The sequence below is a fragment of the Salvia miltiorrhiza genome, chromosome 4 (assembly GCF_028751815.1).
Source record: "Salvia miltiorrhiza cultivar Shanhuang (shh) chromosome 4, IMPLAD_Smil_shh, whole genome shotgun sequence".
Classification (NCBI taxonomy): domain Eukaryota; kingdom Viridiplantae; phylum Streptophyta; class Magnoliopsida; order Lamiales; family Lamiaceae; genus Salvia; species Salvia miltiorrhiza.
The window spans coordinates 49210154-49231997 of NC_080390.1; the positions used below are offsets into that span (position 1 = coordinate 49210154).

The 21844-nt window shown below is 34.5% G+C and overlaps 3 protein-coding genes across 10 annotated transcripts; 2 read left to right on the forward strand and 1 right to left on the reverse strand.

Moving 5' to 3' along the window:
- Positions 1-3736: 3736 nt before the first annotated feature.
- LOC131020145 (type IV inositol polyphosphate 5-phosphatase 9-like) lies at positions 3737-6777 on the forward strand. Of its 2 annotated transcripts, none has more exons than XM_057948832.1 (7): positions 3737-4541; positions 4722-4829; positions 4919-5258; positions 5470-5654; positions 6008-6083; positions 6195-6346; positions 6421-6777. In XM_057948832.1, the coding sequence occupies exons 1-7, from the start codon at positions 4378-4380 to the stop codon at positions 6623-6625; spliced, it is 1230 nt and encodes a 409-aa protein (XP_057804815.1). In that variant the 5' UTR covers positions 3737-4377; the 3' UTR covers positions 6626-6777. The 2 variants fall into 2 exon arrangements, with proteins under 2 accessions (XP_057804815.1, XP_057804814.1); XM_057948831.1 differs by having other exon boundaries at positions 3739-4541; positions 5975-6083.
- LOC131020146 (uncharacterized) lies at positions 4973-10952 on the reverse strand. Of its 4 annotated transcripts, none has more exons than XM_057948834.1 (8): positions 10819-10952; positions 10598-10704; positions 9990-10069; positions 9567-9884; positions 8975-9051; positions 7942-7981; positions 7750-7818; positions 4973-5246 (listed from the first exon to the last, which is right to left on the reverse strand). In XM_057948834.1, exons 1-8 carry the CDS (start codon positions 10902-10904, stop codon positions 5217-5219), a joined length of 807 nt encoding a protein of 268 aa, XP_057804817.1. In that variant the 5' UTR covers positions 10905-10952; the 3' UTR covers positions 4973-5216. The 4 variants fall into 4 exon arrangements, 3 of the variants coding, with proteins under 3 accessions (XP_057804817.1, XP_057804819.1, XP_057804818.1); XM_057948836.1 differs by having other exon boundaries at positions 10598-10700; positions 10819-10946; XM_057948835.1 differs by having other exon boundaries at positions 7788-7818; positions 10819-10935.
- A 4282-nt stretch (positions 10953-15234) lies between these two features.
- LOC131020147 (cyclin-dependent kinase D-3-like) lies at positions 15235-20900 on the forward strand. 4 transcript variants are annotated; one of them, XR_009100618.1, is made up of 8 exons: positions 15235-15684; positions 16106-16404; positions 16480-16588; positions 16746-16871; positions 17098-17333; positions 17401-17715; positions 20287-20429; positions 20520-20900. XR_009100618.1 is itself a non-coding variant. In XM_057948837.1 (7 exons), the coding sequence occupies exons 1-7, from the start codon at positions 15574-15576 to the stop codon at positions 20363-20365; spliced, it is 1275 nt and encodes a 424-aa protein (XP_057804820.1). In that variant the 5' UTR covers positions 15278-15573; the 3' UTR covers positions 20366-20900. The 4 variants fall into 4 exon arrangements, 2 of the variants coding, with proteins under 2 accessions (XP_057804820.1, XP_057804821.1); XR_009100619.1 differs by having other exon boundaries at positions 15241-15684; positions 20534-20900; XM_057948837.1 differs by having other exon boundaries at positions 15278-15684; positions 20287-20900.
- The last annotated feature ends 944 nt before the right edge of the window (positions 20901-21844 follow it).

Here is a 21844-nt window from a genome sequence, read left to right on the forward strand (position 1 = left end):
TTAATTTATTTAATTGTAGCTAGTTATGATGAAATAGAGACTGATTATTAAATGTATTTTTGTATGATTTATGGTGAAATAAATGGATAGGTATATATATAGAGCTATTTATGCAGAACTTAGACGTCAAGCATGTTTTCCATTCCCAAGCCCAAGGAGGAAAACATTCCACGTCCCCTGTTTTCCGACGTAAACGTTCGATGAAAAAGGTAGTAAAACAAAACAAGAAATTCTGGTTTTTTCATACGTATTGTTATATCTGGAAATTTGTTCAAAAATTGTAAATCAAGAAAAGTATTAGATTGGTTAATATACAACATTTTATATTTTAATCATTGTTGAATAAATTATTTTAGAGATCATGTGATAAGGGACTTGAACCTGAACTTTTTACCTCCAATATTAACCACAAGAGATTTTATGTTTTTTTAATGGCCAAATAAACATAATTTAAAGATCGAGTAACGGTGGACACAAGCCTAAGACTCTTGTTGTCCACGGACCGGAAATCATCGGTTCCGAGCCTAAACCGACGATTCACGGTTCACCGTGAAGGTGAACTGTGACCGGCGGGAAGGACTTGTTCCGGTGAGATGAATTTGAAGGTGGTAAGGAGGGGATATTTATAGATAAAAACGAGGGGGAAAAATTAAATTTGAATTTGAAAAAAAATGAGTATTAAAACCACTGGTTTTCCATCAAAATCGTAAGCTTTCTGCTGCAACTGCCACCCCGTATGCACCCTAGGCCTACCCCTACCCCCCTACACCATACCTGCTACGAAATCGCCGAGAAATCAGTTTCAATTTCCAGGCCTTTAGCTGGATCGTATTTAGGGTGGTTTCGGTTTCTACCCATGGTCAACAGTTCAGGACCCAGACCATTGACCATGGGCTAGTTCACCCGATTTCGATTAGCCCTTAACTAATACTATTACTTAAGACTTTTGATCTTGAATATTAACCACTAAACAACTTGTGAAGACAAATTTTGTGTTTTTTATTAGCTCAATCATGTATATCTATTTGATTAGTCCAACATGTGCATAGCATATTAATGTTTGTTCAATTAGTTCTACATACACATATACGAGGGAAATATTTCCTTTTTAGTTAATTGTCTACCAATTATTGAATTTCATTAAATTCTAATTTTATATAATAATTTTAAAGTTTGACATGGTAATTATTGAACTATTAAATTAATCTGATTTTGCTTTCAGTTAGTATTACAACCAAATTTACTGTTGATATATATATATATATATATATATATATATATATATATATATATATATATGGCTAGCTAAATAATTGCCGTTGTTTCATAAATGATACTCCCTCCGTCCCACCTTCATAGTCTCTTATTCCTTTTTTAGATGTCCCACAATATAGTTCACTTTCTAAATTAAATTTACATTAAATTTCTTTTTTTTACCAAAGTAACCTTATTTAAATATAGTCAAACATAGAATAAATAAGGGCAAAATTGAATAATTACATATATTTTGGATTTTCCAAGTACTATTTGAATTTTCAAAACACTATTTATTGCATTTTTTTAATATGTGTGAAAAAGTGAAGTAGACTATGGAGGTGGGATGGATGGAGTAATATCTTTTAAGTCAATCAATTGTCATGCGAAAACGATTATGCAGCACTAATTATTTGGCTAGCCACTCAGAATCATGATTAATAGCATAATTAGATTAAGACAATAGTTTAAGAATTATCACGTCAAACTTTAAAATTGGTATGTAAAACCAAATTTTAATAAATAAAAAATCAATAATTTATAAACGACCATTTCCTTTATATATATATATATATAATACAAATGTTATTTGCACGACCCACATGAAGTCATATATAGGAAATATGTATGTTTATTAACACTTTTAATACTTCATCTCTCCATCAAAAGTATAGTGTGATTTTGGAGATACGGATTTTAATAAATGATTGAAAATTATGTGTAAAGTGACCCATCAAAAGTGATTTGCTAGACAATCAATAAATATTTTGATTTGTAAATATTGAGTATAAAGAAAGTTAAAAACATAAGAGTATACATATTAAAGTGGAACACTAGACTTATGAATGGACAAATATGACAAAAGCAACATGGATATACGTATAAAACTTATCTTTGTTTTACTAGGAAGTTTTAGTAATATATTCGCGGTTGGCTCAATCAAGAAACTTAATTGGTTGAAATACACATAAATTGACCCATTGTATAAAGAAATCAAGAAAAGAATGACAGTTTTGGAAATGCCAAAGTTGATGGCCTGCACCCCATTGTAAAATTGGCTTATTGAAATAGTTGGCAAGTAATAGTAATACGCCCCCAACTGAAAACAACATAAATACCCTATTCCATGATTTAAACCTTTTTATTTACTTTATGTATATTGACTTAACATATGTCGCTATAAACCATTTTATTAGGTTTTTTTCACATGGTCCCCTCTCCATGAACCATCCTATTTGATCACCTTTTTTAGTAGACGCGACATCAACTGTTTCACTAGTAGTGAAGCTGATTGGTTTGATTTTCTTTAATGCTAATTGTAACGTCGCCCCAAGACCAATAATAATTAAATTAATTCCACTACCATTATTTGTAATGTAATAATATTAATATTTGTACGCTTTGTGATTACCGGCCAGCCAATCAGATTGCGAGGACTATATACGTAAAGGACAATAGTGCTATTAGAGCATGATAGCTTACATGATAGCCTACTTTATGATGGGGGACCACATGGTGTAAAGATGCTGCAGTGGGGTTACATGATAGAATTAGTTATAAAGAGAAGAAAAATTGAAAAAAAAAAAAATCACCGTTTAAAGGGCTACACGATAGAACGTGTAACCCTCGTGTAAACCTCTCCCGCAATGGTTACACGATAGCCCTATCGTGTAATGACTATCGTGTAACCATTGTGGATGCTCTTATAAATGACATGAAAATTGAAATCAAACAGAGCAATCTCATCTGATTTGCTTAATAGTAGTTGCCTGTTTGTCCATTGTTGATTGGTCGTTCATTATATTACTAAATCATAACTGCATTACAACGTCTCACGCTACACTAATTATACCTCATTTATATACACTACAAGTATTAGACAAACCTAACAAGCTCAAAATGAAAATAATAATATAAATCAAATTCACCACATTTAAACCAATTAAAACCTGAGAAAGAGTTTCTTATTTTATATTTTTCAGAATTTCGTCTTTTGGTAGCAAATAGTAACGCCTAAAATATACACGCCGCCTTGTTCAAGCTAAGAAAATTACCCCACGAATGCACTATTATATCATTTAATTGGATCGTAGTAAACTTTTTACTCCATAATTCACATCTACGTGCTAAGAGAAGAGTTGAAGAGAGGATATATATATATAATCTCTTTTTCGATTGAACATAAATTGAACCCAGAAAAGAGAAGCATGATTTGTTTGATTATTTCAACATGGCAAAACCATAATACAATAAGCATATATATATATATATATATATCATCACAAGAACTCAAGGTTCTTACAGTCCCAGAATCATTCAATTAATATTTCACAATAAAAATAAAATAGAAGTTAAGCTATAAACAGGCTAGGTGAAAAACAGCAGATTGAGTTATCTATAATAACAGCAAGAGAAGCAAGTAGCAGTTGAAAAACTGAGGCAGACAAAAGAAACGCCAATAACCCCACTGAAAACAAATAAGAATTCAAAGATTTTATGTGGTAAGGATTTGCTAGCGCAGCAATTATCGCCTGCCTAATTCTCGAAATGTCTAGCATTTCTCATCTCAAACTTATTTTAAGCTGCATTTCTTCAGACTTTTCGGCGTTGACTCTAACATCAAGTGGTAATGCAGATAAGAAAATTGTGATAACTGAGTATCTTATAAAGTAAAAGCTCATAATTATCTTAATAAGAGCAGTAAGTCTCTAAGCTAGGGTGCTGACTGTTGAGATCTTTGAATGCAAGTTAGTCCTACTTCCAAGTTGAGATTGTCTCAATTTCTTATACATCATTATCACTAATAATTTGCTATAACAAGATTTACTTTCCTTTCAGTAGAGCCCACCGTTAAAAGCCCCTTTGAACAAGCCAAATCCATCCCTTTCCATTTCGTTACTTTCCCACTATTGTTGTTGGATTCAGTCAGGCCCTACATATTCACCCACTCACCTACCTTATATATCTTTCATAAGCTGTATATGACCAGTACTATTTTCTGCACTTTCGTGGTTTCACTTCCACCTATAAAGAATACTGGCTCTACAACACTGACATTCCATCACGGAAGTAGGAGAATGTACTTCTCTATATTTAAGAAAGCAGAGATTTCCCGTTGACATCATGGTTGCAGAGCTTATCATGGAGGCAAGTAATATCCTTAGGAAAAGAGTGGTCGATGATTCTTTCATTCCACACTTTGGTAATATGCCAGAAACTTCAGCACAAAACTCAAATCAAGCTTACTTCAGCTCCCAAGAGTATTGTATTCCTCAAGGATCTTTCGAGTACGGTCAATTTCTTTATGCTCCAAGGCACAAAAATTATAACCATTATGTTTCTAAGTTCTAACCTTCTTCTCATTTATTCTTTTGCTGAATCCTTTTAAATTATTTTTAACTCTTCTAGACACAGTTAAACCTGATACCAAATATTTCTTCTTCTTTTTCTCTTTTCTCCTACCAAAGAGTGTTTGTAGGCTCTTGGAATGTAGGAGGCATCCGACCTCCAGACAACTTGAACCTCGACAAGTGGCTCAGTACTCAAGACACCATGGCAGATATATATGTGTTGGGGTAATCTTTGAACTTTTATGAGCATGCAAAATAACATAACTATGATTTTAACTACAATTACTTTTTTTTAACTAATAATTCCCTGTCAGGTTTCAAGAAATTGTACCTCTCACTGCTGGAAATATTTTGGCGGCAGAAAATAGTGATATTTCAAAGCACTGGAACTCTTTAATCAAAGCGGCCCTCAACAAGAGAACACTAACGGAAGATACATTACAAAAGACAGAAGTTGGAGAGTCACAAAGAATTTATCCCCTAAGAACACAGAGTTCTATCAAGTCAAATGCCACAGATTATAAATGCATAATAAATAAACAAATGGTAGGAATCTATATTACCATGTGGGCAAGAACCGACCTACACCAGTACATCAGCAATCTGGGTGTCTCATGTGTTGGATGTGGTATCTTGGGGCGCCTGGGAAACAAGGTAATTAGTTTGAATTTGCCTTGATGAATGTTAGTACAAAATCATAAAATCTCACAGATTAAGAAAAAAGAAAAAAAAAAAAAAAAAAAACTAACTCAACTACTTCTGATGGAAAGCATGGTATATTGCATGCAATATTTCTTCCGTATTAGTTTTCAAGTATATTGATTTACCAGATAAAGTAACTAACTGAATCTATACTATATAACAGGGTTCAGTCTCCATCAGATTTTGCTTGCATGAAACAAGCTTTTGTTTTGTATGTAGCCATTTGGCTTCAGGTGGTAAAGAAGGTGATGAGAGACACCGAAATGCAGATGCAGCACATATATTGGCGCGCACCCTATTTCCACCTGAACCCCTCCAGCATTTGCCCAGAAAAATTCTAGACCATGAGTATGTACATAAAATCTATCGCTCTGATCTTATGGTGATTATGCTGCCTATTTCTTTATGGCAGATGAACTTAAGTTTGAACTTTTTAATGTGAACTTTAATATCTTGATCTGATTTTCTTTTCTTTGAAAGCAATAGTCACTTGATAACTTGTTGTGCTAACCTTCTATACATGGAAAAATATGATCAATATACTTGAGCTTTATTTAAGATCCTTTCTAACTTGTTTTGGTCAATCACTTCAAAACATTACTTAATATGAATACTGGATCCACACATGTAGCCTCTAATGCTAGAAAGTTGCTCCTGTTTTACAACAGCCGGGTGATTTGGCTAGGTGACTTAAATTACAGGATTCACCTGCCTGAGGATACAACAAGATCCTTGGTGAAGAATAAAGAATGGAGCTTATTGTTAAAAAATGATCAGGTAAAAAAAAAAACAAAGGAAAACATTTGATTGTATTGAAAAATTGAAATTCACCTAGAATAGCAAGCGTCAATTATCCTAATAATTCAATTCTGCAAAATTCAAATAAAGCTGAGAGCTGAGATGAACAAAGGACGTGTCTTTGAGGAATGGCATGAAGAACTAATTGAGTTTGCACCTACATATAAATATGACCGGAACTCAGATGACTATTATGGATCCGATCACAAAATAAAAGTGAAGAGAATGCGAGCTCCTGCATGGTGAGTCATTTCCCCCTTTAAATTTTCTACCCAGCTAACTGTTGCCAGATGTGATAGAAGTAGAAGTTTTGCAGGTGTGATAGAATAATTTGGTTTGGCAAAGGACTGAAGCAGATCCAGTACAACAGAGTTGAATCTAGATTATCTGATCATAGGCCTGTTTACGCAAGGTTCACTGCATATGTTGAGGTGTCTAAACTCCCAGGAATGCAAGGCAGCAACTTGTCAAGCAGAACTGCTGATTCAGAAACCAATTTATATTTAAGTAAATCTGAATGAATAATTCCTATATTTTGTAGCCGCCTAGTGCTTAGAGTATATAAGGAAATCTTAATGTACCACCTCCACCGCTCCCCCGTCGCTAGATATGTATATTTATGGTGGCAAAGGTACAGAGAGTGCTGATATACAATGAGAAATATTGTCTACAACCCAACTTTTGAATTGTTAAAATTTATTAAATTCAAGTTGAACTTTCACAGAAATGAATAATGAATTTAAAATAAAATGGAAGATACTAGACAAATAAAAGAGTAAGAATCAGTTGACTAAAATAAAGTTGCCATGAAAATGAAGATTGTTTAGTATGTTACTGTCACTAATATATATATTGTTTAAGATTGGCATCCTTATCATAGCTTGCATGACAAAAATCAATTGTAACTGTGGAGGGGGGAAAGGAGTTACAAAAATATAGTGGAATATCTGTACATAAACTCAAGCAAGATATTTTCAAATCAATAAGCTTAGGGAGTGGCTGGTATGCAGGAATGAGGTGGGAATGGAATGTGTTCATTCCTTATCTTATGACATGGTATTACTTTACAGTTGGAAATCATCATTCTTATAGGAATTAGTAATCCCATGAGGACGGGACTAGTCTCTCTTCCTCCCCCTTAGTATTACGTATTCCTTATTTTCAGGAAAGAATTTTATCTATTCTTTTGACAAAAATGCTATCCTTTAATTTTTGTTTTGATAAATTAATCATTTCTTTCACCTTTCTTGAATATTGTTAGAGGTGTCAAACTGATCAAGTCAGGCGAATTAAAAGATGCTCAAACTTGTCCAAAAATTGGGCTGAGTGGGTCGAGGTTTGACATCTCTAGATATTATGTAAGTACACTAGATAGAATTGTGAGATAAATATGGACACGCTACTATAGAGCTTAAACCTCCAAGAGTGCCAGACTTCGTGGTCAATCATTCTATAACAAAATTTCACAAGTTTTCTAAGGGTTTCCAACTTTCCATTAAGCAAAACAGCAGTTCGCTCAATCATAGAATTCATGTTCAGAACTGTTTTACATGGTTTAACAACAAAAGGCATCAAATTGCATTGGCTGTAAAATATTATATATGAGTACATGTTAAATACCCTTGAATTAAAATTATAAACACACCTCCAAGACTGCCTGAGCTTCATGGTCTAATGACTTACAAAGTATCTCATAGTTTCTCTCTGGACCCAACTGCAAGAAGAGAATACAGATGAAAGCGATATGGATATGAGAATTCCAAGGTTTAAAATAGCAAATTTTCACCATGTTCGAGAAGTTGGATAAAAGTTGTCAGTATCAATAAAGTGTTCTAACCGGATTAACTTTTGAGGGTGAAATTGCAGCAATTGTGTACCTGCAAGAGATTAAAATTCAATAAAGAATAGTTTAGCACCCATGCAAATAGCACCCCCACCAAAAACACAAAAACAAAGAAACATTAGAGTCATGGAACTGCCCAAGCAACTGGGCTCTGTCGAGCATGATATTATTGTAGGTGGACATCACACATAACTTGCGAGAATAACATTTCTTTTTCTTCTCTTCATGAAGCTACACATGAAATGGAAGCCAAAAAACTAATTTCACAGAAGAAATGTCTTATGGTTTTAATATTGAAGTCCCTTGTATAATGAAATTCTTCAGCAATATCTAATGAAATAAAATATACTACGAGACAAGACATTGTTTTGTTACATGAAAGTCATTATAATTTTGCCAAAATAAAATTTGCAGTTTGCTAAGTAACATTTTCGACCATAACATCATGACTTAAATGTGCTGACCACAAAAGCTACATAAACAATTTTAGGCAAGCAATAGCAAATCATACTTCACATTTTACATTCTCCTATAAGTAAATTGCTGGGAGCATCCCCCAAAGAATCTTGAAAGTGACTTAAAAGTGTCAGCCTGAGTGAACCATTACTAAATAATGATGTTGGAGAAATTCTTTCTATCGAGTCTATAGTGGGAAACAGAAATATCAGGTCTTCAATATAGTAGTTACTTGTCATTAATAACTACAGACATCAGACAGGCAGAAGTCAAGTGTCAAAGATCATGTGCTGCAACTATTCCTTATAATGCATTGCAGAACCAAAGAGAAATTATAAATCTCATGGATACAAGTCATATGTTCATAATACACAGAGTAAAACCCAATTTAAGTGATCTATAATTGGGAATAGATTAGCTAGAGGACCGTGATGTTTTTCAAACTAGACATAGCCCTGGCTGACAGTTGGCGGTTCAGAACTTTTGTTCTCTTTCCAATTCTATATATAAGAAAGAAATGATAAATTGACCATTTAAATACTTTCAAACAGTGGTATACACAATGACCCACCTCAGTTTCTGGATATAAAAGTTCATTGCTAATGGATTTGCTCTTTGGACAGTTAGAACCACAGCACCCATTCCATTCTGAAATAGTAGCAAGATAAGCAATGAGTTTCTCTGAACAGAGGAACCTCACCATTAGGTATTAGGAGAAATCTGTTTCTACCAGAAAATGAGTGGCGTTAAAATTTCAAAGGCCATGTTAGTGAAATCAATTGAGAGAGAATTCAAAGAACACCAGTAAGATATTCAGTAATAGTATAGACATCACTAGGGGGTTAGCATTTGTGAACTAATATGCACAAACGAACTTTCCTAACATAAAATCACTATACTGCATAGGTACTTTAAGGGAAGTTTAGCAATTTATGGGGAATGGGAATGGGTCATACCTACCCAGCCCCCCAACACACACAAAATGGCTCATTCTCCACTTTTGGAAATGAAAGTGAGAGTGGGGGAATGATTCTGCCACGCCAAGCAACCCTCTTTTTATTGTTCCCATTCCCCACCTCATTAACCCCCATACCGAGCATCACTAAAAATTTATATGAGAGTATATATTACAGCTAAATGAAAATAGGAACATGTGACCATACCTGAGAAGCAATAAGCTCAATTAGTTGCATTAAGAATTTTCCTAGTCCCTTTCCTTGAACACGATGCTCAAGCTGTAATTCATAGACATAAAGTACAGGCACTTCTTCCTCCAGAGTGAATCGGTAATGTACAAAACCAACAATAGGGCCATTACAGTTGCATGCCTTCCCCATGTCCCTTAATTCTGACACTTTATCAGCATCCTCATCCGATACCTCGTGCACAAATATGTAACGAGCTTCTGGTGCAACCGTATCCCGTCTCTTGATCTTTTCTTCATCTGGCCACTCTGATCCAAAAGGTGCCTCCATATTTAACTGAATAAGAAAATGCATCCAGAGTTGTCAAAGAAAAAACAGAAATCAACTTAAGTATGTTTTGAGAAATGCGATAGAAGGATTATTGTATGCCATGAAGGCTACCTTAAGAAGGTTTTGAATGTATTGTTTTGTACGAACTGGGAGCCTATCGCCACGTCCTGACTCTAAATGTGCATGCAATCCTGAAAATGACATGATTCAGATAGTACTTTAAATATATAAAACAAAAGGCGTCCAATACAAGAATCGGAAAGAGTAACAATTACAATAGCATGTCTCCTTAAACAGCATGATACATCAATTGCAGGATACATAGATTAACAGACAAGAAAAATAGGAAAGCCCTGCGTTTCTCTGGGATTTCTAGTGCAGACAAGAAAGTCCATAGCTTTCTTTTCAGCTATCCCCCAAATCCTAATTTCCAAAACATAGAGTGCTGTTACAATTTCAGTACTGGAACAGCCACCATGCAGCCATGAAAGGTCACAGGACAACCATAGTCAACTACTTAGCATATATCGTGCTCTTAAATAATCCAAAACAACAACAACAAAAATAATACAGAAGAAGAAAAATCACAAAAGTACCCCGCGAACGAAAATTGAATCTATTTTTTACAATGCCGTCACATTAGCAATTGGTTCCACATACCTAAACCATATTTAATATCAGAAAATTTGTAAGAGACAAAGATTGAGATGCGGACAGACCGTTTCCTCGATAGTGACGAAAATGCGGGAAATTAGTGAGATGATCTTTCACCGAAGAAGCAGCTTTGATCCTGTTCTCGGTTGCTTTCTTCTTCTCCAGTATCTGCCTTCGAATATGGATTGCGAAACCGATATTAAATTGAAATCGCTCGTTTTTCCAGTTCAAAAACACAATGATTACAGGAAACAATTCAGTTTAATTGAAGGGTAGTCCAATATACCTCTCTTCGCGTCTTCTTTCTTGCTCTCTCGCAACTCTTTCCTCCAGCTTCCATTTGAGCAAATTCTTGTGTTCTTTCCCTCGCATTTGTTTTATTTCGTCTGCAATTTATATATTTTCGTTGAGAAATAAAATTCAGAAGTTTATTTTTAATTGACTCTAAAATAGTAAACTTTCGCCAAATTCTGGTTCGCATACAAATTTTAAAAGGTAGTGAAATAATTACTGAACTTTTATCAAATTCTAATTTTGCATACAAACTTTAAAAGGTAGCATGATAATTATTAAACTTTTATAACATGCTGATTTTACATATAAACTTTAAACATAGCGTGATAATTATCGAATTATTGATTTAATACGATTATGCTATTTATTGTGATTTTAATCAAATTTAATACTAGCATCACTAGCTGAATAATTGACATGGCATAATCGATGAGGGAATAAAACGACGTATGTGAAGACACATTGCAAATACTAGTATTTGAAATTACGTGAACTTATTATTCAGCTCGCCATATTAGTAGTAAATTTGGTTGAAATCTCATTTGTAGCAAAATCATATTTAATCAAGAGTTTGATAATTACAATACTACTTTTTAAATTTTATATGCAAAATCAGAATTCGATGAAAGTTCGGTAATCACTACGCTACATTTTAAAGTTTTAGGCTACTTTATAAAGTTTGTAAGTAAAATTAGAATTAGATGAAAATTTAGTAATTATCACGTTACCTTTTAAAATTTGTATGCTAATATACAATATATTTTAACTTATGGAAATAATTGTTTTTAACTCGTTCAAAATAACTTAATTTTATCCAAATTAAAGTTATCAAAAGTTGACCCATCCGAATCTCTCTCTCTCTCTAGCTCTCCCTCCCTCGCGTTATCTTATTCTCTATCTCTCTTCAAAATTGTGTCCCCTTAAACCACAAAGAACTGTCATTGATTAAAATTTATATTCCAAAAAATGACTGGATTGGCAACTGGAGTTGATCGCGAGCATTCGATAAAAGAAGAGTAATAGTTGGAATCCTTATAGCTCGAAGTGGTGCAAAGACACAAGAATCACGAATCGAAGAATGAGAAATATTTAGAATTATTAGTGTATGTTTGATTGCTTATTTCTTTACACGCCGCAAGTGTACGAATGCAATTGTGTATAGGCAAACAAGGTCAAATTCACAAAGACTAACTAATAGTACTAAGTATTATCCTAAATTATTATTCTCTATCTGGATAATAGAAATAATGGTTTTGTATTTTTAACAAAATAAATAAGAAATTAAGAACTGCAAATAAAATAATTCAAATTGATAAGAGAAAAATCAGATGTAAATAAATTATCTCAAGGTAAAAGTTTCAACAGATTCAATTAAATAAATCAAGACAGATTCTCCTAAGACAATCTCGAAGCTAGTTTATACTCACTCCCGTGGCATACAAACGGTTGATTACATGCAAGGCTACCGTTCCCGGATCACTCTTAAACATGCAACTCCAAATAGTTTCTAGGATTATTGTCCTCACACTCACAAACTTTCTTTCGAATTAAATAAGCATGTTCTATGTTCTTCATTCATGTAATAATTATCATCTCCCGATATCAAATTAAAACCTATGATTATGCTAAATTGGTGGCCAATCAATAAAACAATCAACATGCACAAGAACATGAAAAAGATAATTAGTCTTGATAAATCGAATCAAATAAAGTCAGGAATCCAAATCTGTCTACTTCCTAAACCCCATGATAAAAGCGTTCTAGCCACACATAGACATATGAAATAGAACACATGTAAAAATATAATCAATTAACATTAAACCCAAAAACCATAGAGAATTTTGTAGAATCTTCAATCTCGTCCAAGCGTAAGAAATTCTATAGCTATAGAATTGAAAGTAAAAGTTTGGAACCTTGAATAGGTCAATAATGAGCCCTATTTATAGTCTCAGGGAAAAACCCAGCTTAAAACTCGAAAATACTGGAAATAATGCAAAATCATAAAAACGCGTCAAGGACTGCGACCACAATGGCGATCGCCGAAGTGGTCGTCGAGTTCCTTCTTTATTTCTAGAACAACTTGGCGATCGCTGATTTTCAGGCTCCAAGTGTTAAACTCAGTCAGCAAGGTCGGCGACCACTTCGGTGGTCACCGTTTTGAACGCCGATTTTCCTCCAAAAAATAGCCAACATTGACGACCTCTTCCCCAGTCGCCGTTTCACCTCTGCAGTTCTATTTTCCTCATTTTTCTCGTCTTTTCTCGCTATCCGAGCCCGTTTATCTTCCAATTCTTCCCTTAGACACATTCCTTGGTTCTTAATGCTCCAATAATACTCATTCCTGCATCAAATTAGCCAAAAATATACCCAAGCGTGAAATCATAAATGATATGAAATAAACTATAAATGATAACACAACGGACACAACTTCGACATAATTCACAGAATATATGCCATAAAAACCATGCGAAAAAGAGTATTTATCAATGTTCACACACTAAGTTGAAGTTTGTCATTGTATGTAGATAAAGTTTTTGTTCTGAAGTGCTCCCTGAGGTACGAGTGTCTTCAAGAATGTCATGACTGAGTGTCTGATATATGTGGCAGTTTATTTTTGGAGTAGCTTTCTTCTACAAGGCAACTTCTTTATTTAAAGAATGCATCATTATGCAGAGAATGTATCTTGCCCAGTCCACAAGTCATGAATTAGTTTTGAGAATATTTGAAGGCCATCTCACGTTTAGAAAAGGTAGAGCAACTGATATTATTTCAGCATCATTCATATAATTCATATCTTTGATGAGTTCTTTCAGCTTGTGTGCTTTCTTGGTACGAGTTCCACTATGAGTGCTAGTAGTGGAGTGTTTTGTGAGGTTTAACACTATTGAGCTTCCATTGTAAAAAGTTGTTGACTCTTTTTTATTTGATTCTTGTTTATTGAGGGGTTGGGTGGTGAGTGCTAGTACTCATGTCCAAGCTGTGTATGTGTGCATACACATCTAGCAGTCTATCGTTTGTGGAGTTTTGGGAAGTTGCTAGGCGTAATAACGTGGAGTCTTATTGTATAAGTCATTTGTAACTTAACTTCAGTTATTGATGTGTTATCACCGAACTTCATTAATTTCTTATACATCTAATTTTATATGTGATCATATACATTATAACAACATATAATTGATAGGTCTTGATTTGATTGAAGTAGCTTAATCACAATGACGTGCATATATTTCATATAAAGTTTGCAAATATATCTAACATCAGCATGACACTATCACATAAATTGTAGAATTATAATTTCATTATTGTTTAATTTCATATATTATTACACATAAAAATAACATATACTAGTAATTAATTTGGATTTGATTTTACCATAGTAACTTTATCATAACAAGTTAACAACACACACATATTGCATATAAAGCTTGCAAATATGACCCACAATCCTCTAGCATCCACATAATAATAACATAAACATGATCTGTAAAATTACACTAATGATCATTGATATTGACAAATCTAGTTCTCAACACGCAAAGACGCACCGACGTGAGCACTTTGTCAAAATTCTTAGCCTTTGTCCTCAAATATTCGGTCCAAGTAATGGGCCTATAGAGTGGGGGATAGAAATGATCCACCCATTTCAAAAGCGGACTAATTTTAACGCTGGAGAAGGGCCAATACAAGTATGCCACAAAAAATGGTGTTGGGTCTAGTTTACCACAATCCGATGGAGCACGCTTGGGTACGACCCGTCTCGTTATATCTCGAGATGTCGTCGGCCACACGCATCGCCTATGGCGTCTAGTGCATGGGAGGAAGAAGAGGCCTTTCCCCGCCAGCTCGATCTTGTCGAGGAAGATTTTGAAGACATATATTGTGGTTGATGACTTGGAACATGCCTTTAAAATAAGAATTGAGAATCATTTTCAATTCTTCGATCGTGATGATCTACAGTGGATGCAACATCTTGATTGATGAATGTAGCACTTGGATTCGAATCTTGAAGGAAGCGATTTTTTTTTCGAATGCAGTAAATTTGTACGTCTGATATAGTGATCTCATGTTCTCACAAAATATGCAGTTCTTATAATAACTAACCCATATATATAGGGTTACATATATATACATATATAGACGAGTTCTAATAAAAATTATAATTTTTTTGTGAGAAACGAGAACCAAATTTCGTAAGTGCACATTAACATAATTTTTGTTGCATTGCATTCTTATATTTCACATCTTCATATATTATATGTTTGATTTTAACAACTTCACTTTTATATAGTATAGAAAGATGAAAAATGTAAAAATATAAATACAACTATTATAAAACACAATAAAAATTTTATCTTTTTGTTTTATGTCAACCCAACCATATAGATATATATATTGAAAGTGTTAAGACAACAATGATTCCCTAATCCCCTTTGGAGATTTTTCATCAAACCTCACACCAAAAAATTTTGTTTTGCCGAAGTGTGAAACCCCATTAACAAAAGTTGAAACACAGACCCACACGCAGCTCTCCGCAGCCTACACACAGTCACACACTACGCTCCCCCCGGCTTCCCCCCAATTGCAATTGCATCTATCTTCACACGATTGCATATCATATGTTCTTGGCTCACAGCTCAGTTTTATCGCAAGATGAGAACTTGTATACATACTGATTCATCACATAACCCACGAATTTGAGTAACAAATTCTTGAATCTTGAAAAGGGAGGGCGAAAATACGGAGAAAAATGGCGGACATGGATCAGTTGTTGACCAAGAAAGTAGCCGATCGTTATCTGAAGCGCGAAGTTCTTGGTGAAGGTACATACGGTGTCGTTTACAAAGCCATCGATACTAAGGTACCATCCCTACCGCAGTTCTGATACGTTCTTGTCAAAAATTTCCGGTCAATTTCGAAATTCCTGTCTTAATTTGTCGACTGATTGTTATTTAGGGTTTTGGGGGAGATTGAGTCATCGGGCAGCTTTTATCCTATTTCGAACTTTCTGTGTTTTATCGTAGTAATTGCTGCACTCGTCCAATTATTTAGGCTCTTTTTTCGTGCGGTGAGATGTGAGGGTAGCATCTATTAATGTTTCTGAAGTTGGGAAAGATACGAATAATTCAATTATTTTGGGGTTTTGCGGCTGGAGGTTTCATCTCGATATGCAATATCATTTTGTGGCAATTTTCAGTGATGATGGAGACTTTAACTCAAATACTGCAATTAGCATATTTTGGAATGGGTTACTATAACTTTGATTATAATTAACTGTGCAGACTGGGCAAGTTGTTGCTATCAAGAAAATTCGTTTGGGGAAGCAGAAGGAAGGTGTCAATTTTACAGCTTTAAGGGAAATTAAGTTGCTCAAAGAGCTCAAGGATCCTAATATCATCGAGTTGATTGATGCATTCCCTCACAAGGGGAACTTGCACCTTGTGTTTGAGTTTATGGAGACAGATCTTGAAGCTGTTATTCGTGATAGAAATATTGTTCTTTCTCCAGCTGACATCAAGTCGTACATCCAGATGACACTGAAGGGGCTTTCTTTTTGCCATAAAAAATGGGTCCTGCACAGGTTTTTTTTTCTTTCTCAGAGCTAATAAAGTCCAAATTATTCATTTATTTGGGTTTCTTATATTAGTTTGAACAGGGACATGAAACCGAACAACTTGCTGATCGGACCTGGTGGGCAACTTAAACTTGCAGATTTTGGGTTAGCTCGTATATTCGGGAGCCCTGATCGAAGGTTCACACATCAGGTATTATGTCTACGGTAATCTGACCTCGATCACATTCAAACTTGTTGCATGCGATAATTGTTTTGAATCTACTCGTATGCCTTACTCCAACCTTTGTGTTAATTGTTTATACAAGGTTTTGTGGCAAATTGTATTGAACCGTGTAGTATCATGTTAGGTTTTTGCTAGATGGTACAGAGCTCCTGAGCTTCTGTTTGGTGCCAAACAATATGGTCCGGGGGTGGATGTATGGGCTGCAGCATGTATATTTGCTGAGCTGCTTTTACGTCGACCTTTTCTGCAGGTAAAATTCAACCTTCTTATGTCATCATCTCATTCATATTTGCTAACGGGGAAATTCTGAAAGGCAGAGTAACTTCTCTAATATTTTCATTGTCCTAAATTATCAAATTTTCTTGCTATGATCATGGCATGGCACCCATCTGTTATAGGCCATAGATGTATGATAAATTTGAGTGTGTGATGCCTGTAGTAGTTGAGTTATGGGCCTCAAACTAGATTTTCTGCAGGGAAACAGTGATATCGATCAACTGGGAAAGATCTTTGCAGCTTTTGGGACGCCAAAGCCATCACAATGGTCAGATATGGTCTATCTTCCAGATTATGTGGAATATCAGCATGTGCCTGGTCAACCAATGCGCACGTTGTTTCCCATGGCCAGTGATGATTGTTTGGACCTTTTAGGGAAAATGTTCATGTATGATCCTAAAGCGAGAATTTCAGCACAACAAGCTCTGGAGCATAGGTATTCTTATTCAACTCTATTAAAGTTAATTGAAAAACATTGAAATTTATCTTTTGCTTTTCTTTAGGTACTTTTCTTCCATACCTCCACCTACAGAACCTGCTTTGCTTCCAAGACCTCCACCAAAGAAGGAACCTGTCAATCCAAAGGTCTCAGACTTTAATCCTCTGGATGGACCAACAGTGTTGTCTCCTCCTAGAAAACAAAGAAGAGTCATGCCTCATCGTGAGGGCTTTGATGTCAATGCTCACAATATGATCAAGATGGATGACCATGGCAATGAGACAAGGCAGGCGGCTGGGGAGAGGAGTGAGCACGCTCCAATGTCTTTGGATTTTTCAGTTTTTGGCATGAGGCCGCCAAATAGACCAACTATTAACAGGTAGGCTCTTTCTGTTTGCTTGATGACAATGCAGATTCCTTGAATGTTAAGTTGTTAGATTTTATGTTTTGGTATAAAGGAGCAGCTGAGGGAGATATGCTCAAAAGTCATACCCACTATTTGTTTGAAATTATATAAATGGGGAAATATAGTGAAAGTAGGGATCTCTAGACATGGCATAAAATCATCATAAATATGCCTATGAGGATTGTGTAATCATAGTTGCCAGATTTTCTCATACCCCTGGGCCACTTTGGGATGTGAACTTAACTTCATGGGTATCTGGAGAACCAGGGATTCCATGGAACTTGACCTGAAATGCCGAATTTTAAATAAACTTCACTGCTGCAGAAAGAAAGAAAAAGAAGGGGGGCAGGGAGGGGAGAAAGCTGTAGAAAAACGATGAGAGGAGAGCATATTAGGGCTTTACTTTTATGTTAGTTCAGAACCGGCCTCTTATTTTTATTTTATATTGGGTCCTCTTCAGTGAAGAGACTAATACTTAATATTCGTATTGGAAAGGGTAGACTTTCTTGTTACTTATCTGTAGTTAATAATTTTTTAATAATAACAAGAGCACTCGACCAAAGTAAAGTAATTGAAAAGTATATGTACCGTGTACATTATTAGTTTGTCAGTTAAGCCTACCCCCTAATTTACCCAGAAAAAAAGATTCACATGTGTGTCACATCTCCTTTTATGTACTCTGATTTGTAACTATCAAGTACCAGATCGCTAATCTATATGTAAATATTGTTCCTCTAACACAGTTGTGAAGAAATATGTTACCAATGTTACCACTAGAAAACTCACATATCCTGAATGTAGGTAAGATTCTGGAAAAAATCTTATAGGAACATTACTAATTCCACTAGAATGATTTGAAACTTTTTAGTTATTCATCAATGAATTCCGAACCATACAGCAGTTTCTACAGAATTTATGCTGATGTTTGGAACTGAGCGTCAAATGCTGTTGTCATTTAGGTATTTAGGTTGGTAACCCGTATAAAATACAACAATGGCATGACATGTTAATATGCATTAGAATTAAAATGAAGGGAATTTTCAAAATGGTCATTCAGTAAATTTTATTAGTACCATAGATGAACTTATGAGCTCTTATTGATTGCTGATAGCTCTTATAATCTGTTATCCTCTTGTATTTATGAAGAGGTGAGTTTAATAAGTAGGATAGTGTCATTTTTATCATTTGGATATAATGTCTAGGATGATACACATATAAAAGAATTGTGGATTGCTAATGGATCTCACCTTTCTTCTTTTAAAATCTTTGGATTGTTTAGGTTGACGAAGTTAAGGAATCAATATAAACGAACTATATATATGGACATAAAATATCTTGGACAATATAGTAGTATTATTCTACTTTTAAGTTTTTCGGGTTGAGGGAAAATGGTTTCTAATTTCTTCCATGTGACTTAAAGTGAGTATAGAGGCTGCCCTTGGATAATAGTACGATTATTTTTCAAGTTATCTAGGTTAGAAATGTTAATCACTAAATCCAACATAATGCTCTGTTCCTTATGAAAAAGAAAAGTAAACTAAGAGGGGATGTCCATATAATTGCAAAAGTAGGGAGCAGAGGAGTTCGTAATTTAGTGAGAGCTGAGTGAAGTTACTGTTGGAAACACTTATTCTCAAATGCAATCTTTGTCCGCACATCAAGATTTTGTCAATAAATCTAGGTAATTCTGAAGAAATCTTTCCACCCAAGGTTGTTAGATGAAACCAATGACAAACTGCAGGGAGCGTTGCAGTATGCCTTCTCAGAATCTCAGTTCTAGTTGAAGAAATCTTGATTCTAGTTCTGCTGAAGAAATCTTAATTCTGAAGAAATCTTTCCACCCAAGGTTGTTAGTAGAAGGGGGCATTTCTAGTTCTGCTGAAGCCTGAATGGCATGTCAGAGTTGCAGTATACCTTCTCAGTTCTAGTTGGCATTGTGTATACAAGTGTCTTAATTTATCTTCCATTGTTAGTCCTTTTATGCTGTTTTTCTTTTCATTGGAGTGGTTTGGGGAGGAAAGGAAAGTACACTGAACCTTTTCCTCCCTGGAAATTTGTGTCATCATTGAACATAGTATTTGTGATAGATTTGGCAAGGACTCCTCCAGGTCTAGCCTGATGCTAAATGTCCCTTGGATAAATGAGTTAATTGCATTCTCTTCTGGGTTACATTTTGATTTGAGAGGAGATTTGGGTTCCGATCCTTTTCTTTTTTTGTTAGTATTTCATGAAGAGATGGGGAGGGTTGATATTTTGTGATGCCTCCCTGCACGGAAGTGCAGTTGGTTTCAAAGGACAAATGGAATAGAAATTAGTTCAGGCCCAAGAACTGATTAGCTATCTTGATCTTATATATATATATATGGCAATGTGTATACATTGATCTAGAACAATTGTCATCATGCTTGGACCATTTTTTTAAATTTTTTTTATTTGAGAGGCATCATGCTTGGACCATAAATTCATATCTATTCTAAGTGCATATAATGGCAGTCAATTTTTTTTTTCTTATGTAATGTTTGAAACTGACATCTTTCCTAACAGTGCTGACAGATCTCATCTAAAGAAGAAACTGGATCTTGAATTTCAACTACCTGAAGAAGAAGAAGAAGAAGAAGAATAAACATGTAGACAAGCACGTATGGATTATCAGATTTCTGCACAATGTATAAAGCTTCCTACCTGAGGTTTGTACCGGCCCTCCTCCATGATGATATTTTCATTGCACCGTTTAACTCATTGGTGTTCTTATTTTATTTTATTTTCCATCAAATCAGTATTTCCCTCGCAGGTCTGGAAATTGGTTGTCCGGGAGAGGAGCCACCGGCTGAATGGAGTTAACTAATGATTGTGTAGCCCTGTACTTTTTAACCGATGATACGTAAGACAGATCATAATCATAGTGCTAGTAATTTTTGCTTTTCTTTTCTTCTAATTAATTGATGGTTGGCCAAAGTTCAACATGAGAATTGTCTATTAATTCTTGTATTAAGTTGTGAGAGATTTGAATATGTTGCGGCAGTTTACATCTATTCGTTTAAGGAAAATGAGGTACGCGAATTTCGAGCATGTTCGAGGTCGTTTTGTTTGTTGTGATCTGGATTTCACTTGTAATAATCTTACTCAATTATGTGAAATATAGTCTGTCTGATCATTAATCTTTATTTTTCTTCAGTAGCTCTATATGATTTTATTTTATTTTAAATCTTGCTATGCATGAAGTCGATCATTATTGAAATGTGATAACAGAAGAATCTAAATGTGATAATTTTGAGGGCTATTAGCCCTCAGCCTATAAATTACCTTGAAATTATGTGATAAATTTGCAAGTTTTGGCAAATATTACCAGCTTAAAACTTGCAACTAATCCTAAAATTTTAGAACTTTGAACTGACAACATTTCCATCCTTTACTTTTTTCTTAGTTAAAAGAGGATAAAAAATAGTTTTTCATTTTTTCTGTGAGATGATTCGAAGCTTGGAGGGAAGCGTCACACCGCATAAACTGCATTTGTTCTAATTTGGATACAGAAATTATAATTAGCGAGAAAAATAGTAAAGCCTAGATTCCAGTAAGAAGCAATCATGCAAATGAAAATATAATATTTGAATGTGAAATATTTGTTAAGATGTCCCTTTTCTATTCAACCAAACTCTAATTAAGTGCCTTCTACCTCACAATTGCGCTTTCTTAAGTCATTAGAGCAGGTACACAAGAAACAATTTTTTCCACGCTAAACTAATCATTTGTCTTTCTATAGGTATGATCGATGTTCAACTCTTCTATATTCATACACTCAATAAAAGTGATGAAACAATCATATACAAAGAATATATGTGGGTTTATATAAATATGATCCACTGGTGGTCTCCCAATCGTTTTATATATATATATATATATATATATATATATATATATATATATATATATATTTTATAAACAATCATTTTATATTTGAAATTAAGAAATGTAGTAACGTCCCTTCACCATCACCTTAAAGTTATCCATATATTTTGATTAAAAAATTAAAATAGGCCTAAAAGAAAATAAGATCATGTATATGCTTACATTTGTATATCTTCGACACGATTTTTATGTAGAT